Source organism: Ovis aries, chromosome 13 (assembly GCF_016772045.2).
Source record: "Ovis aries strain OAR_USU_Benz2616 breed Rambouillet chromosome 13, ARS-UI_Ramb_v3.0, whole genome shotgun sequence".
In the NCBI taxonomy this organism is placed as follows: domain Eukaryota; kingdom Metazoa; phylum Chordata; class Mammalia; order Artiodactyla; family Bovidae; genus Ovis; species Ovis aries.
In genome coordinates, this window is record NC_056066.1 from 22,907,084 (window position 1) to 22,926,387 (window position 19,304).

A 19,304-nucleotide genomic window follows, 5' to 3' on the forward strand; every position below is an offset into this window, starting at 1 on the left:
TCAAATTGCCAACATCCGCTGGATCATCGAAAAAGCAAGAGAGTTCCAGAAAAGCATCTACTTCTGCTTTATTGACTATGCCAAAGCCTTTGACTGTGTGGATCACAATAAACTGTGGAAAATTCTGAAAGAGATGGGAATACCAAACCACCTGACCTGCCTCTTGAGAAACCTATATGCAGGTCAGGAAGCAACAGTTGGAACTGGACATGGAACAACAGACTGGCTCCAAATAGGAAAATGAGTACGTCAAGGCTGTATATTGTCAACCCGGTTGTTTAACTTATATGCAGAGTACATCATGAGAAACGCTGGTCTGGGAGAAGCACAAGCTGGAATCAAGATTGCCAGGAGAAATATCAATAACCTCAAATATGCAGATGACACCATCCTTATGGCAGAAAGTGAAGAAGAACTAAAGAGCCTCTTGATGAAAGTGAAAGAGGAGAGTGAAAAAGTTGGCTTAAAGCTCAACATTCAATAAACTAAGATCATGGCATCTGGTCCCGTCACTTCATGGGAAATAGATGGGAAACAGTGAAAACAGTGGCTGACTTTTATTTTTCTGGGTTCCAAAATCACTTCAGATGGTGACTGCAGCCATGAAATTAAAAGACGCTTACTCCTTGAAAGGAAAGTTATGACCAACCTAGACAGCATATTGAAAAGCAGAGACATCACCATGTCAACAAAGGTCCATCTAGTCAAGGCTATGGTTTTTCCAGTGGTCATATATGGATATGAGAGTTGGACTATAAAGAAAGCTGAGTGCTGAAGGATTGATGCTTTTGAACTGTGGTGTTGAAGAAGACTCTTGAGAGTCCCTTGGACTGCAAGCAGATCCAACCAGTCCATTCTAAAGGAGATCAGTCCTGGGTGTTCGTTGGAAGGACTGATGCTGAAGCTGAAACTCCAATACTTTGGCCACCGGATGCGAAGAGCTGACTCATTGGAAAAGACTCTGATGCTGGGAAAGATTGAGGGCAGGAGGACAAGGGGACAACAGAGGATGAGATGGTTGGATGGCATCACTGACTCAATGGACATGGATTTGGGTGAACTATAGGAGTTGGTGGTGGACAGGGAGGCCTGGCGTACTGTGGTTCATGGGGTCGCAAAGAGTCGGACACGACTCAGCGACTGAACTGAATTGAACCGAACTGAACATAATATTCAAAGGTCATCTTATACTGGACTTCCCTCATGGTCCAGTGATTGAGAATCCACCTTTAATACAGGGGACAGAGGTTCGGTCCCTGGTGGGGAAATAGATCCCACATGCTGTTGGTCCTGCATGCTGCAGTGAAGACCCAGCACAGTCAACTAATACTGCTAATAATAAAACCAAAATATCCTCTACAAAACATTTTTTAAAAATAATGATTAAAAAAAAAATCATCTCATACTTTAGGGCCGTGATAATGTAACTCTCCCTCTTTTCTCTTAGCTTTCTCAGCTGATAGTGAACGCTGGGGGAGTTGCTGCCGTGATCGACTGCATTGGGTCCTGCAAAGGGAACATAAGGCTGCCAGGCATCATGCTGCTCGGCTATGTGGCAGCTCATTCTGAGAACCTGGCAATGGCAGTCATCATTTCCAAGGTTTGTCCTTGCTTCCTTTCCCCCTGATTCTTGCAGCGAGATCCTCTAAGACAGACCAGAGATTAATACTCTCCCACAGAGTGTACAGTATAACTGATTAGAGACAAAGAATTACCAGCTTTTTTCCAGGCTTACTAGTAAGTTTGCCAGAACAATGCTTAAAGTAAGGTTGACTTGGCAGGAAGTTTGAAGTTTTACTCAAATGTCAGCACCTCTGAGTATTAGTATTATCTGTATCTAAGTAATGTGTATTTTGTATCTTGAAGGATTGGCTTTACAAATATATAAAGCATACTTTGATTAAAGACAACTAACATACCCAGTGGTCATTTGTATCATCTTGTATGGATGGCTCTCTCTCCTTCAGCTTCCAGGAGCTAATTTCTCTTCTTAGACGTGGGCAATTCAGAGTGCATGGGCACATGTCGGATAGCAGTGTTTCTGTTTGCTTGCTCGAGGGATTTGGCCTTATCTCAGTTTACAACTCGGTATTAACCTACCAGATTGAATAACCCTGGCTCGTAGTAGGTGCTCAAAAAATATTTGTTGAATGAGTAAATATTGATCTCCTGAAGCACGCTTCAAAGGCTGTGTGCTCCCAGTGTCTCTGGCAACCCTCTAGGGTGCAGGTTTCTTATCGGCATGGAAAACCCGCTGCTGTATGTTAAACAGAAGTGTGGATTTTTTTTTTATCCTTTGCTAATCCTCAGAATAAAAAGGAGCCTCAGATCTTTATTTTCTACCTATTCCTTGATAATACTTTACTTCACTCCCTCTTTATCCTGAGCTTTTCCTTTTGTTCTTCTATTACCAAAGACTCTGATAGTGACTAGAGCAGTAGTGCTGCTTCCTGAAGGGTCACGATGGGGATATTATTGGAATTGTTGATTCTCGGTTCTTGTGTGGATTGTCAGAAAGTCCACACGTAGGAAGGACGAGGAAAGAAGCCGCGATTGCTTTTGCTTCCTGTGTTTCTGCCCCAGACTATCCAGGAGGTGCTCCCCCTCTTTGGTCTGGGGCTGCTGGCCTTTCACACCTGGTTGTCTTTCATTTAATTGAAGATCAAGGTGGGGGCAGCAGCAGTTTGAGGCCGATCACACAGCACTGTGTCATTCTTTCTGGTTCTGTGTAGTACTGTCAGGACTGACAATACCTCCCATCTAAATAATACTTTCTAACGTTCAAAGCACTGTCTCGCTTCTTGTCTCATTTGCTGTTCGTAACAGCCATGGCTAGTAAGTCATCATTTTGGGGACTGTCTTCTTTTCCTCCTGCTTCTTCATTCTTGGTATGTCTCAGATGTATGGACTTTCTGGAAAGTTGCCTCATTCTGAAGATAGAAAAGATTCTGACCTTTTTTTTTGTTTGTATGGGCTGACACACATTTTTAGTTGTAAGAAAGAAGTCAAAGAAGTAATATGGCAGATCTCTTCTGGAAATTGGTCTTAATAGCCAAATTTAGGGACTTCCATTGTGGTCTATTGTTTCCAATGCATGGGGATTTGGATTTGATCCCTGGTCGAGGAACTAAGATCTCACGTGCTGAGTGGTGTGACCAAAAAATTAAAAAAAAAAAAAAAGAAATATAAAGGTGGAGGGAAAAAAACTATAGACGATCATTTGGCCTTTGCTTGTGGTAGGATGACCATGTGATAGTGGTTTTTGTGGTACTGAATTTAAGGTGATAATTTAGTATTGGCATAAGATAATTTAGTTTAGTCTCAAGTTAGAAAGTTATGCCTATACAGAATGAATTATAATTTGATTTGGTTATTTGACTCTTCTTTGGGTATATAAGCTGTGATGCATTTGAGGCCCTTTAGTTAATTCTGTTTTATTTAGCTACAATTGAAGTACAAAATACAAGCAGGTGCCATCAGTGTGATAAAAGTACTCATCCCTTCTTTGACATTCAGTCAGATTAAACTGGGCAAAACTATTGTGTAAATGTTGACCAAAAGTAATGGAAATTTATTATTTCAGGAAAGATTTTAGTGAATATATTTCACCTAAAATTTACTTAAACAGTATTGTTGCTCATATTATTCATTTGATTTTGGGTCTATAGTAGGTATTTTGTTTTTGGATCTCTTGGTGAAAAGTTAATTTTTAAAAAGATTCTAAATTAACTTTTTTAGTTTAGAAGGAAAGCAAATGATTTTATTTTATTTTATTTTTATTTTTATTTTTTTTAGCAAATGATTTTAAACTCCTATGCATTTTTAATTTGTCACAGTGGTATCTGGCTTTGCCTAAATACTAGCCTGTGACATCTGTTTTTTGGTTAAATGCCTCTGTTTGGAGAGCAAACGCTAGTAGAGATACTTAGTTTAGTTGGATTGTTACACATAATTAAGGTAAATTAGTTCTAGTCGTTTTATTGACTTGAAGAATGACGGCCCCTGTGAAGTGCTCATTTATTGAACAGTTTAAAGGAGAAAAAGGATCAAGACTGAAATGATTCTTCTAATGTCTGAGAGACATGGAAGACCCTTTAATCCTGCTCTAGGTTCGTAACTCTTGCTCTTTTGATCCACACTGCAGGGTGTGCCCCAGTTGTCCCTCTGCTTGTCAGAAGAACCAGAAGACCATATTAAGGCTGCTGCCGCCTGGGCCTTGGGACACATTGGGAGACACACTCCTGAGCACGCACGGGCCGTCGCTGTCACAAACACTCTGCCTGTCCTGCTCTCTTTGTACATGTCAACCGAAAGTTCTGAGGATCTTCAAGTGAAAGTAAGTGCTTAATTCTTCACCGTTTTAATGAAGATTTGTTAGATTTTTAACTCGTTCTTATAATGTGTAATTTTAAATTTTTAATTTTTATTGTGGACAGTATCTTTTTTTTTTTTTGGTATGCTTGATTGACTGACTGATTTTTGTCTGTGCTGCTCTCTGCTGCTGCTCTCAGACTTTCTTTAGTTGCTGCTGGCGGAGGCAAGCCCAGCTGTGGTGCCTGGGCTCTAGGGCACTTGGGCTTCAGCAGCTGCAGCTGATGGGCTCGCTAGTTGTGGTGCATGGGCTTAGTTGTTCCAAGGTATATGTTATCTTCCTGGACCAGGGATGGAACCTGTGTCTCCTGCACTGCAGAGCAGTTTCTTAACCACTGACTGGACCACCAGGGAAGTCCAACAATATCATTTTTCTGAGTCAAGAAATAAGTTTATCAGAATTGAGGTGACTGTTTGAAAACGAATTACACTTGTCTGTAAAAATCAGTGATAAAATTTAAAGGAAGTTTTCTATGGGTACAAAGTTTTTTGTAAAACAAATGTCTGATTGTTGCCATCTACATTTCTATTGACTTTTCTTATGGAATAGAAGTTAAATAATAGGACTTTGGAGGTGAAATTGGCCAGAGAGAGCTTTAGTCCATTTTAAATTAAAAATTGAGCCTAAAAAAATGTAAAAGGAATGCCTCTCCAAAGTCATTCCTGAAGCATGAGTGACGAGTGACCTCTCCTAACTCCAAGTCTGTCTGATCATATGTCTTATATTTGTTCCTTGAAAGGAAAATGACCATAAGATTCCCAAAATTAAACATTTTAAAATCTTGTATTAAAAAAATGGAGATTTCTGAAAAAAATGTTACTAAGATGGCTCATTAAACATGAATATAAAGTAGGATGGGTTTTAAAAATAATTTTAGAATTTCAAAGAAAGAAAAACATTCCCCAGCATACTCCCTATTAGGAAAACATCTAACTTCTTGAAAGCAGCTCTCAGAATTAACTTGAGTTGAGGGAAATACACAGAAAAGACAATAATTCAAAATAAAATGAACAGTAAGTTAAATTACTCTTAAATTTGAAGGAAAACAATAAAGTAACAAATAGGAAAACACATTTTACAACAACTTTAGATAGTACAATGGGACAGGAAATCTATTTGAACTGCACAGTTTGAGGGACTCTGAAAGCAATCGAGTGAGTCATTTATTTAATTTATAAATTTTACAAAAGTGAATTTATGTTGATTTGATTATGTTTACATATTTTTTCTCTACAAACTCATTGAGGGAAGTTGATTTCTAAGATTAAGATTTCTAAGATTTCCATTTTTATAAGACTTTCTAGATCAAAGCAATGATTTAATAGATATCTATTACTTGTCTCCAATGTTGAGTCTATTCCTTGGCAAAGCATGGTAGATGGTAAAATTGATAATGTGCTTAGGTCTTTTCCTGTGTAACAACTCTGTGATTCTTTGACTTTCTGGTGAGAAAACACAACTCCATTTCCAGTTTTGACTTGTCTAAATAGAGATGATTTACATATGTGTAATTTTAACCTATGAATGTCATTTTCTTTTTACCTCAAAAACCTATTATCATCATTGTCTTTCTTTCTCCCTCCTCCTCCCCCTTCCCTACCTCCTCCTCTTTCCTTCTCCCTCCTCCTCACTTCTCATCCTCCCCACCCTTACCTCTAGTGATCCAGGGAAATAAAAGAATACATCAGCTCCAGCATGAATAATTAATAGCAGAGTAGATAGTAATTATAGTTTGAGAAACCCTTACAAATAGTCTCTTAGGGAGCGCTATATACTATTTACATGCTACCAAGTTTATATAACTTAATTTTTAATGAATGTTATGATGCTATATTGTATAAATATCATTGGAGTAAAAACGGTTGATTACTTTTTGAAGTCAGGTAATTTTTACTGTATATTAGTTTAACAAAGGTGGTTTTGTTAAAACATTAAGGTTTACTAATAGAAGGTTGCTTCTACCTTTATTTGATACAATATTTATTTTCAGGAAATACAGTGGGTATTAAATTAAAAGTGATTTATTAATCATTATCCTGTCATCAATCTTTCCAAGGCTTTAAATCCATACAAATGTTTTCTGATTGTAGGGACTTAATCATTCCTTTCTTTTTTTTCTTCTCCAAGGTCTCTTGGACTCTATCAGTTGTTTTAAAGGCTTTAGAGTAAAAGTCCAAACCCTTTGATTTGACACTATCTCAAAAGGGAAAAGTATCCAAGCACTTTAGGAACTGTCTAATGGTGTTTCTCATTTGTTATTCTGTAGCAGCTTTCAAATTACAAGGCCATGTTGAAGTTACTTTTGTCCCAAAGACATATAAGCTTCTGTAAGCATTTTCTAATTGGTTCTGATCCAGGAGAGCCCAGGAACAGCCCCTTGGAATTTCTTGCACATTTTCACATAGTCTTACTATCTGCCTGTACCTATGTAATTTCAAATGCCTTATGAAAACTGAAAAAAAATGTATCTTTTATATAATCATCTTACCTACATATATTTTGAAAATATTCAGGCAGTTGTAGTTTCATTTGTTTTGATTCAGAGGTATTAGATGGAATTAGTTTGGTATTTGAATGGTTATAAAGCTATTCAAATAGTTATAAGACTATCTCTAACATAATTATTTAAATATTACATTTTTATTGTCTTGGTTGTTCCCCTTTGTTTTTAGCAGCTTTATTGAAATATAGCTTGTATTCCATATAATTTACCCATTTTAAACTATATAATTCAATGGTTTAGTGAAGATTCACAGGTGCTACCATTGCCACAGTCTAATTTTAGAACATTTTATTTTCCCATTAGCTGTCACTCCATGTCCTCCCTGTCTAGCCCCAGGCAACCATTATTTTACTATCTGTCTTTGAGGATTTGCCTCTTCTGGACATTTCATTTAAACAGAACCATACAATATATCCAGCCTTTTGTGCCTGGCTTCTTTCACTAAGTGTAAGTTTCAGGGTTCATCCATGTTATAGCATATATCAATATTTTGTTCCTTTTAATTACCAAATAATATTCCATTATATTGATACACCACATTTTGCTTTTCTATTCATTGCTTGGACCTTGGGTTGTTTCTACTCCTTGACCATCATGAACAATGCCACTGTGAACATAACTGTACAAGTTTTTGTGTGGATGTGTGTTTTCATTTCTCTTGGGTATATACCTAGGAATGGACTTGCGAGGTCATATGATAACTCTTTTTAACATTTTGAGGAACTGTCAAACTGTTTTCCAATGTAGTTATACCATTTTGATTCCCACCAGCAATGTATGAGGGTTCTAATTTTCAATATCATTGCCATCACTGGTTACTGTCTTTGTTTTTAATTGTAGCCATCCTAGTGGGTATGAATTCGTATCTCATTGTGGTTTTGATTTGCATTTCCCTGATGGCTAAAGATGCTGAAATTTTTTTTCTTGTGCTTATTGGCCATTTGTATATCTTCTTTGGAGAAATGTCTAATCAGACCTTTGGCCCATTTTTAAATTGGGCTATTTATGTTTCTATTATTGAGAATTTAAGGATTCTTTACATCTTCTGGATACAAGTCCTTATCAGATGTATGACTTTCAAATATTTTTTCCTATTCTGTGGGTTGTTTGATCACTTTATTGATAGTATTGTTTACAACAAGTCTCTAAAAAACTTTAATGAGATTCAGTTTATCTTGTTTTTTTTTTTTGCTCCTGTGCTTATGGAGCTATATGTGAGAAGACTTTTCCTAGCACAGAGTCAAGAAGATTTACTCCTGTGTAACCCCCTCATTTAAATAACTATAGCTCTTTGGTCAGAATACTTTCAGAATAAAATTAACTTTTGAATAAAGAAGCATATTTCATTTTAAGCAGTTTTCAAGAAAGATCATTCATTTTCAACAATGAAAGCAACAATGAATAATTTTTGGTTACCCCTTTCTTTTTCTGTGAAAAACAAAGTGGCATCAAGTGTTTGTCTATAATTGACAATTTTGTTTTGCTGATTACTATTCTTATGTGTATCGTTAATAGGAAAAAAAGGGTAGTATTGCTAATCACTTATTGTGGTTTCTGTAAGAGCTTTGATCAGTGTGGCTAGAGTCAGTTTTTAGAAATGACAGAAAAATTAATGAATGTAGAATTGTAGATGATACACTAGTTTGTAGGAAAACCAGGCTCAAACCCAAGTTGCCCTACACTGATAGTCCATGATTCCTTCCCTAACATCATCATGTAACATTATAAGATAAACACTAACTACTAAATGCTGTGACATTTAGCAAAATTCATAACCTCTTATTCGTTATTTCGAAGTAACACGTGACTTGATTTTCTGACCTAGGTAAAGAAAAGGATTTGTTGACCCCACATAATTTCTGTACAAGTCACAGAATAAAATTATAGGAACAATTTTATTTCACTCACAGCCTGAAGTCACCAAATACAAGTCATATTTTCTAAAGGCTTATACATTTTAAACCCAACATATAACATGATCTTGTATCCTGTTATAAAATCCTAAGAAATACACACAAACACATTCACTAATACTAGAACTAGTAAGAGTTCAACAAAATCACTGGGTAGAAGATAAATATGTAAAAACCAACTGTATTTCCATATTCTAGTAATAATTCAAATATGAAATTAAGAAAATAGTTTCATTTATAATAGCATCAAAAGAATAAATATTTAGGAATAAATTTAACAAAAGAAGTATAAGACTTGTACACTGAAAACTATAAAACATTGCTGAAAAAAATTAAAGAAGATCTGAATAAATGAAGAGACATTCCATGTTCACAGATCGGAAGGTTTGATATTGTTAAAATGGCAATTCAATATTGTTAAAATTGATGTATATTTTCAATACAATCCCTGTCAAAATCCCAGGTGTCTTTTTTCCTCAAAACACTTGAGAAGCTGATCCTGAGATTCATATAGAAATGCAAAGGACTTGAACTTGCCAAAACAATCTTGAAAAAGAAAGACTTACACTGCCCAATTTCAGAACTTACTCTAAAGCTACACAAACAAGACGCTTACAGAAAGACTGTATATATGTCAATGTAGTAATCGAATGAAAAATCTGAAATGGACCCTTTATCGTCAACTGATTTTTCACAAAGATGCCAAGGCAATTTAATGTTAAAAGATAGTCTTTTCAGCAAATGGTACTAGAACAATTATTATATCTTCAGACAAAAATATTAATTTGGATCCTTATCTCATACCATACACTAGAATTAACTAAAAATGAATAATACTGATAGATCTAAATGTAAGAATTAAGATTATAAAACTCTTGGAAGAAAACATAGGAGTGAGTATTTTTAGCCTTGGAATATGCATTGATTTCTTAAAAATGACACTTAAAGCACAAGTAATAAAAGAAAACATTGATAAATTGGATTCCATCAAAATGAAAAACTTGTATGCCTCAGAAGACATTACTGAAGAAATGAAAAGACAAGCCACAGACTGAAAAATTACTTGCAAATCATATATTCAAGCAAGGACTTGTATTCAAAATATATAAAGAGCTCTTACAACTCAGTAATAAGAAGATACATAACCTCACTAAGCAATGGGCAAAAATGAATAGACATTTCAGTGACAAATGACGAATCAGCACATGGAAAGATTCTCAACATCATTAGAGAAACACAAATCAAAACCATAATGAGATATTACTTCACACCCACAAGAATGGTTATAATTAATAAGACAGAAAATAACAAGTGTTGATTATCCTATGGAGAATTGAACCTTCCTGCACTACTGGTGAGAATGTAAAATGTTGCAGTCATGTTGAAAAATCATTTGGCCCTATCAAAAAATGGGCCAAAGAACTAAATAGACATTTCTCCAAAGAAGACATACAGATGGCTAACAAACACATGAAAAGATGCTCAACATCACTCATTATTAGAGAAATGCAAATCAAAACCACAATGAGGTACCACTTCACACCAGTCAGAATGGCTGCGATCCAAAAATCTGCAAGCAATAAATGCTGGAGAGGGTGTGGAGAAAAGGGAACCCTCCTACACTGTTGGTGGGAATGCAAACTAGTACAGCCACTATGGAGAACAGTGTGGAGATTCCTTAAAAAAATGCAAATAGAACTACCTTATGACCCAGCAATCCCACTTCTGGGCATACACACCGAGGAAACCAGAATTGAAAGAGACACATGTACCCCAATGTTCATCGCAGCACTGTTTATAATAGCCAGGACATGGAAACAACCTAGATGTCCATCAGCAGATGAATGGATAAGAAAGCAGTGGTACATATACACAATGGAGTATTACTCAGCTGTTAAAAAGAATTCATTTGAATCAGTTCTGATGAGATGGATGAATCTGGAGCCGATTATACAGAGTGAAGTAAGCCAGAAAGAAAAACACCAATACAGTATACTAACACATATATATGGAATTTAGGAAGATGGCAATGACGACCCTGTATGCAAGACAGGGAAAGAGACACAGATGTGTATAATGGACTTTTGGACTCAGAGGGAGAGGGAGAGGGTGGGATGATTTGGGAGAATGACATTCTAACATGTATACTATCATGTGAATTGAATCGCCAGTCTATGTCTGACGCAGGATGCAGCATGCTTGGGGCTGGTGCATGGGGATGACCCCCGAAAGATGTTATGGGGAGGGAGGTGGGAGGGGGGTTCATGTTTGGGAATGCATGTAAGAATTAAAGATTTTAAAATTTAAAAAATAAAAAACTAAAAATTAAAAAAAAAAAAAAGAAAAATCATTTGGTAGTTTCTCAAAATATTAAACATAAATTTACAATTATCACCCAATAACTCTACTCTTCAGTATTTTCCCAAGTGAAAAAATTTGCATGTGAATCTTCATAGCAGCATTATTCATATTAGCCCAAAGTGGAATTAACCCAAATGTCCATCAACTGGTGAATGGATAAACAAAATGTGATAAATCCCTTAATGGAATACTATTTGACGATGAAAGGAGTGAAGCACTGATATGTGCTATAACATGGATGAACCTCAAAAACATTATACTTAGCAAATGAGGCCAGAACCAAAAGTTAACATATTATGATTTCATTTATATGGATGGTCCAGAAAAGTAAAATTTATAGAGACAGGAAGTAGATTAGTAATTGTCTGGGGTTGGTAGGGGTAAGTGGAGGAGGGAATATGGAATAACTATAAATGGGCATGGGTTTTTTTGGGATGATGAAAATGTTCTAAAATTAGATTGTGGTGATGATTGCCCAACTCTGTAAATTTACTAAAAATCCATTGAACCGTGCACTTAAAATGAGTGAATTTATGGTATGTAAATTATATCTCAGTAGTGTTGTTAAATAATCGTAAGCCCAGATATTGACAACTAAACAAAATCTTAACTAATATACTAATATTTGTTTCATGCTGGATAATTCAACTGATTATGATTAATAATATACATCCTGATATAGAAGTTTATAGTCAAAAATCAAGTATATTTCTTGATGAAGGATAGTTAAGCTCAGTGGATTCCTACTGTCATTAGAGTTCTTGATTAATAACTTGACAGTCTGTCACCAACTTGGAACTGTTAGGATTGGGGTAAGGCTGTCTGGTACAGTGAATGTGATCTCCACTAGCACATTAGTAGACTTTGTCAACAACAGCTTTTAAGTTCATCATAAAGTTCTTCATTTCGTTTTCAAACTCCAGAACACAAGATGTGACTTTTTGTCAAGCTTTCATTGATTACTTACTTTGGTGTGTATTTTTCTTTGTATTTCAATAGAGTAAAAAAGCCATAAAGAATATCTTACAAAAATGCACCTATTTACCAGCTCTTGAACCATTTCTGTATGATGCTCCTCCCAATATTCTGAAGCACGTGGTTGGACAGTTCAGTAAGGTAAGACATGCTCTCTTAGCCTGGAAGTGGGGAAAGAGAATTAAAATGAGGTATTAACTTGCATTTTTTTGTTGGGTCAGTGTTTTCTTCTGTAAGATGGGGGCAGGGTTTTACTATTTGATTTTACTGATCATATCGACAGGGAGGGTAATATAGGTTAATAAAATTCACATAAGTTAATAAAATTCACACATAACTAATTCACACTTTCTTCTTCATCATGCTTCCTCACAGCCTCTGTCCTGTCTTTTTTATGTTCCTGGAGAGTAAAAGAGTCAACACGTGAAAACCTCATAACCCTTTGGTAGTTTTCCTGGTGACTCTCATTCTCACTCAGCTGGAAACAACTGCAAAGATCCCCACAGTATTTTTTGCGAAATCCGTGCACTTACCGGAGATGCTTCCAGACAATCATTTGGAATGTATTGGCTTATTTGGTAACCACTCTTTAACCAGCATGGCTGTCACGTTTCTTAGCTCACTGCAGACTCAAGATAGTAAGGTGGAAAGGTGAAGCTGCTGGATGGGGTTCAGCCAGAGGAACTGACTCCTGACAGCTGAGGCCAAGAGAGAGAGTGTGTGTTCCCACAGCCGTGGATGGCCAGGAGGAGGACCCTAAGTCATCAAGAAGTGGTCAGGTTGTGTTCAGGTTGGATTTAAGAAAATAGGGTCTTTGAAATTAGTATCTCAGTGTGGCTGTGAGCTCAGGCTCTGGAGCTGGGTTGCCTGGGTTTCTACTAGCAGCAATACCTTTAACGACGTCTTGACCTCTCTAAACCTTAGTATAATTACCCATAGACTGGGGCTAACAAGAGAACCTATTTTATAGGGTCATTGTAAAGATTAATGAGTTGTTATATGTATAGAGTTTAGCCTAATCCCAGGCACTCGAAAAAAGAAAACCCACAAAACCCCAAAAAAGTTGTTTTTGAGAAATAAACCATAAAAGTGCTAAAGGCTGATTTTAAAAAATTAATAAAAATGAATGGGGGCCAAATTCACTTGAAGCGTCAGTTATAAGGCTGTATGAAGGAGGTACTACTGTTGTGTACTATATTTCTACAAATAATAAACAAAAACTATATGTTGTTAAAATGTTTAAGCTGGGCCTTACAGCTGAATGGGTCTAGTTTTAGGTATTCCTCTGAAAGATCATACTGTCTTTGACTCATTTCTGTGATCTCCAACATCTTGCTGCCCCTTAAGCACCATAGTCACTGGATGGTAGGTTTTACGTTGCTGAAGCCTCCTCAGAATACAGCTCTGTGTATCAAACACTTGTGCTCTGTCTTCTTCCTTCTAAGAAAATAATAAGTGGACTTCCCTGTGGTCCAGTGGCTAACACTCTGTGCTCCCAGTGCAGGGGGCCCAGGGTTAATCCATGGTTGGGGAATTAGATCCTGTATGATGCATCAAAGATCCCATGTGTTGCAACTAAGACCTGGCGCAGTCAAATAAATACATTTTTTTTAAAAAGAATGAAAAAAAATCAACCTTTGTTTTCTGGATGCTAAGTAAGAAAGCAGCCAGCTAATTTTATCAGCTAAGAGGGAAGAAGGTGTAAGGGGACGAGTGGATCATCTACAGACAGTCATCACCTCTTGTGAGTAGCTGACATTATTTCTGAAAGTTTCGTTTCATACTCTAATCTTTTAGGCTACCAGGAGTGAGATAGTCTAGTTTTATTGAACTTGCTGTGAAAACAAACACTAGCCTGAGCTGAGTTCAAAATAAGTCACTTTTAAAGTAAGTCAGTGGGATTTGTGGAAGTTAGCTAAGATAAAAAAAAAAAACAAAACACCACAATACTGCATACCACATACTCTTATAAATGTGCCTTTAGGAATATTTGCTTCAGGTAGAATTTTACCTTTTCTTAATCTAAGGATCCAGAGCACTAGAAAAGAGAGAGGAAAGCAAGGCAGAAGATAAAAAGATATTAATTTAAAAGATAGGAGGTAATAAAAACTCTCCAGGCCAAACAAAATATTTAAAGTCTATAGGCATTTCCATTTTTTAGAAACATGCACACTTAGTGTCATCTTTTATTGTCCAGTTGATGTGTATTATCATTCTAGTTTTTTTACATGTCTAGATGTTAAGCATTAAGGGGTAGACAAAAAATAGTTAAGACCAAGTTCTTTTTCAAGGAACTTTATAATTGAGCTGGGGGACTGGATGAAACAATCAGAAAACACTTCAATGTGCTAGACTTCATGATAAGCTTTAAAAAATTTTATTTTTTAATAGCTTGTGGGATCTTAGTTTCCTGACCAGGGATGGAACCTGTGCCCTCTGCAATGGAAGTACGGAGTCTTAGTAACCCCTGGACCACCAGGGAAGTCCCTGATAGTTAAACTATTATGTGGCAAGTGCACTGAAAGGGGTCTAACAGAATGCTTTAAGAGAAGAAATGCACCCAGCTCAGCCTGGGAAAGAGAGTAGGGGTGTCCCAGAGAAAGTTTCTTAAAGGAAGTTACCCCCAAGTAATGGGAGAAGTGTGTGGAGGGCAGAAGGGATTTCGAAGAGGAGGAAGCAGCATAGGCAAAGCAAAACATGCTTCAGACACAACCTTTGAGGTTATTGAAACACAATTTAGTGTAGAGGTTGGTATGGAAGGATTTCGGAGAGGTATTTAGGACCTGAGTCACAGAAGACCCTCTGCGCCTTGTTAAGGATCTTGCCTTTAACTTTGGAGAGACCTTGAATGGCTGTAAGCGAAGGACGGCCACTGTTGTATATCATACCTATACAGTTGGATCTCTATTACCTTTGCTTCTGTTCATTGGCTTTATTCCATCTCCACAGCATACCAAGTTGATATATTTCCAAAAAGGCTGCATTTTTCTTGGAATCATTTGCAAATTTAGGCTCATTATGTTCCAGGTATATTAGACATAAATTCTGTTTTTCATTTCCTCATATATTATTGCTTTTCAAGAGTAAAAATCCAGCTTGGAAAAGAAAAGCTGACACTTTTATGTGCTTCACTTTTCAAGGTGCTGCCACATGATAGCAAAGCTCGACGACTTTTTGTAACAAGTGGTGGACTTAAAAAGGTACAAGAGATAAAAGCAGAACCTGGATCTCTCCTTCAAGAATATATCAACAGCATTAACAACTGTTACCCAGAAGAAATAGTAAGGTAGGAAAAATGGACTTTGGGAAGGTCAATGTTATTCTGTTTTTCTATTCTCCAACTGAGATTTTTATATCCACTATGTGAAAATGTGGACTTTGAAATAGCACAGAAGACTGAAATATACTTCTGCTTCTCCCTCGATCTCTTTTATCCTTCAAATTAAATGATGTTCTGATTGACACATACTTTTCCAAATGAAACTAAAATGTCATTTGAGACATTTCTGTACTAATTTAATATGTGCTTTACTAAAGAGTACCCCAAAACAGAGTTCAAAGTAAATTATCAACTGTTAATAGTGTTTGATTTTCATAGTTCCCTGAATATTGTTTCTCTGCCTTATGCTCACATTCATATCAATGAGACTATTATTACAAATTACAAATTACTGCTATTACAGATAGAAAGGAGATGTTGATGGAATACTCAGTTCAGTTCAGTTACTCAGTCATGTCCTACTCTTTGCAACCCCATGGACTGCAGGATGCCAGGATTCCCTGTCCTCACCAATTTCTGGAGCTTGCTTAAACTCATGTCCATCGAGTTGGTGATGCCATCCAACCATCCTCTGTCGTCCCCTTCTCCTCCTTTCTTCGATCTTTCTCAGCATCAGGGTCTTTTTCAGTGAGTCAATTCTTTGCATCAGGTGGCCAAAGTATTGGAGTTTCAGCTTCAGCATCAGTCCTTCCAATGAATATTCAGGATTCATTTCCTTAGGATTGACTGGTTTTATCTCCTTGCAGTCCAAGGGACTCTCAAGAGTCTTCTCCAACACCACAGTTCAAAAGCATCAATTCTTCAGCATTCAGTTTTCTTTATGGTCCAACTCTCACATCCATACATGACTACTGGAAAACCATAGCTTTGACTAGATGGACCTTTGTCAGCAAAGTGATGTCTCTGCTTTTTAATATGCTGTCTAGGTTGGTATTCATAGCTTTTCTTCCAAGGAGCAAGCACCTTTTTAATTTCATGCCTGCAGTCACCATCTGCAGTGATTTTGGAGCCCAAGAAAATAAAGTCTGACACTGTTTCCATTGTCTCCCCATCTATTTGCCATGAAGTGATGGGACTGGATGCCATGATCTTCATATTTTGAATGCTGAGTTTTAAGCCAGCTTTATCACTCTCCTCTTTCACTTTCATCAAGAGGCTCTTTAGTTCCTCTTTGCTTTCTGCTATAAGGGTGGTGTCATCTGCATGTCTGAGGCTATTGATATTTCTCTCAGCAGTCTTGATTACAGCTTGTGCTTCATCCAACCTAGCATTTCACATGATGTACTCTGCATATAAGTTAAATAAGCAGGGTGACAATATACAGCCTTGAGGTACTCCTTTCCCAATTTGGAACCAGTCCATTGTTCTATGTCTGGTTGTAACTGTTGCTCCTTGACCTGCATACAGATTTCTCAGGAGGCAAGTAAGGTGGTTTGGTATTCCCATCTGTTGAAGAATTTTCCACAGTTTGTTGTGATCCACACAGTCAAAGGCTTGGTGTAATCAATAAAGCAGAAGTAGATGTTTTTCTACTCAGCCATAAAAAAGAATGAAACATTGCTGTTTGCAGCAACATGGATGCAACTAGAGATTATCATAATAAGAGAAGTAAATCAGAAAGACAAATACTATAAGATATCACTTATATATGGAATCTAAAATATGTCACAAATGAACCTATCTATAAAACAGAAATAGACTCACATTCATAGAGTACAGACTTGGGTTGCCAAGAGTGGGGAAAGACTGGGAGGTGGAATTTGCAGACATAAACTATTATATGGGATGTTTAAACAACAAGGTCCTACTGTATAGCACAGGGAAGTATATTCAATGTCCTTTGACAAACCATAATGGAAAAGAATATAAAAAGAAGAACATCTATATGTGTATAACTGAGTCACTTTGCTGTATAGCAGACAGAGGAGCCTGGCAGGCTCAAGTCTGTGGGGTTGCAAAGAGTTGGACACAACTGAGCGACTGAGCACTCACACAAGTCTTTGGTGGAGAAATATTCTTTAATGTAGCTCTTTATGTATGTATGTATGTAGATGTTTATCCATGACTGCTTGTAAGCACACTATTGAGAAAACACAGCTCTTCTATCCACAGTAACTTGACAAAATGTAGAAGAAATTAATGTAACATAAATTATGAATTTTTAAGTCAAGCACCTGAGGATAGATAAAGATAATTAACAAAGGATAAAGTAAGTCTTGAAGGTTAGGTTTTCTCTGGAGAAAACATCTTAGGAGGTTTAATTATTCCAAGTGTTTTAGAAAATTTTAAATTACACTTGCTAGTTTTTTAAAATCCATTTATTGTATCATATATTTATTGTTGTGATCCACACAGTCAAAGACTTTGGTGTAGTCAATAAAGCAGAAGTAGATGCTTTTCTGGAATTCTCTTTTTTGATGATCCAGTGTATGTTGGCAATTTGATCTCTGGTCCCTCTGCCTTTTCTAAAGCCAGCTTGAACATCTGGAAGTTCTCAGTTGATGTACCATTGAAGCCTGGCTTGGAGAATTTTGAGCATTACTTTGCTGGCATGTGAGATGAATGCAATTGTGTGGTAGTTTGAACATTCTTTGGCATTTCCTTTCTTTGAGATTGGAATGAGAACTGACCTTTTCCAGTCCTGTGGCCACTGCTGAGTCTTCCAAATTTGCTGGCATATTGAGTACAACACTTTCACAGCATCATCTTTTAGGATTTGAGATAGCTCAACTGGAATTCCATCACTTCCACTAGCTTTGTTCATAGTGATGCTTCCTAAGGCCCTCATTTGACTTCGCATTCTAGGATGTCTGGCTCCAGGTGAATGATCACACTATTGTGGTTATCTGGGTCATTAAGATCTTTTTTGTATAGTTCTTTTGTGTATTCTTGCCACCTCTTCTTAATTATCTTCTGCTTCTATTAGGTCCATACCGTTTCTGTCCTGTATTAGGCCCATCTTTGCATGAAATGTTCCCTTGGTATCTCTAGTTTTTTTGAAGAGATCTCTAGTCTTTCCCATTCTATTGTTTCCCTCTATTTCTTTGCATTAATCACTTAGGAAGGTTTTTGTGTCTCTCCTTGCTATTCTTTGGAAGTCTGCATTCAGATGGTTATATCTTCCTTTTTCTCCTTTGCCTTTAGCTTCTCTTCTTTTCTCAGCTATTTGTAAGCCCTCCTCAGACAACCATTTTGCCTTTTTGCATTTCTTTTTCTTGGGGATGCTTTTGATCACCGCCTCCTGTACGATGTCACGAACCTCTATACAAAGTTCTTCAGGCACTCTGTCTATCAGATCTAATCCCTTGTATCTATTTGTCACTTCCACTGTATAGTCATAAGGGATTTGATTTAGGTCATACGTGAATGGTCTAGTGTTTTTCCTACTTTCTTCAATTTAAGTCTGAATTTGGCAATAAGGAGTTTATTATCTGAGCCACAGTCAGCTCCGGTCTTGTTTTTGCTGACTATATAGAGCTTCTTCATCTTTGGCTGCAAAGAATATAATCAATCTGATTTCGGTATTAACCATCTGGTGTTGTTCATGGGTAGAGTCATCTCTTGTGTTGTCAGAAGAGGGTGTTTTGTATGACCAGCATCTATTAACCTTTGCCCTTCTTCATTTTGTACTCCAAGGCCAAACTTGCCTGTTACTCCAAGTATTTCTTGACCTACTTACTTTTGTATTCCAGTTTCCTAAGATGAAAAGGACATCTTTTTTGGTGTTAGTTCTAGAAGGTCTTGTAGGTCATCATAGAACTCTTCAACTTCAGCTTCTTGGCATTAGTGGCTGGAGCATAGACTTGGATTACTGTGATATTGAATGGTTTGCCTTGGAAAGGAACAGAGATCATCTGTCATTTTGGAGATTGCACTCAAGTACTGCATTTCGGACTCTTT

General features: G+C 36.9%; 1 protein-coding gene across 6 annotated transcripts in view; it reads left to right on the forward strand.

Moving 5' to 3' along the window:
• SPAG6 (sperm associated antigen 6) overlaps positions 1-19,304 on the forward strand; it is a 111,131-nt gene that overhangs the window by 38,431 nt on the left and 53,396 nt on the right. For all 6 annotated transcript variants that reach the window (XM_060397326.1, XM_004014220.6, XM_060397327.1 and 3 more), the window contains exons 7-10: positions 1,448-1,600; positions 4,145-4,336; positions 12,149-12,265; positions 15,265-15,410. In XM_060397326.1, the coding sequence (XP_060253309.1) occupies positions 1,448-1,600; positions 4,145-4,336; positions 12,149-12,265; positions 15,265-15,410 (608 nt within the window). The remainder of the gene's footprint in view (positions 1-1,447; positions 1,601-4,144; positions 4,337-12,148; positions 12,266-15,264; positions 15,411-19,304) is intronic.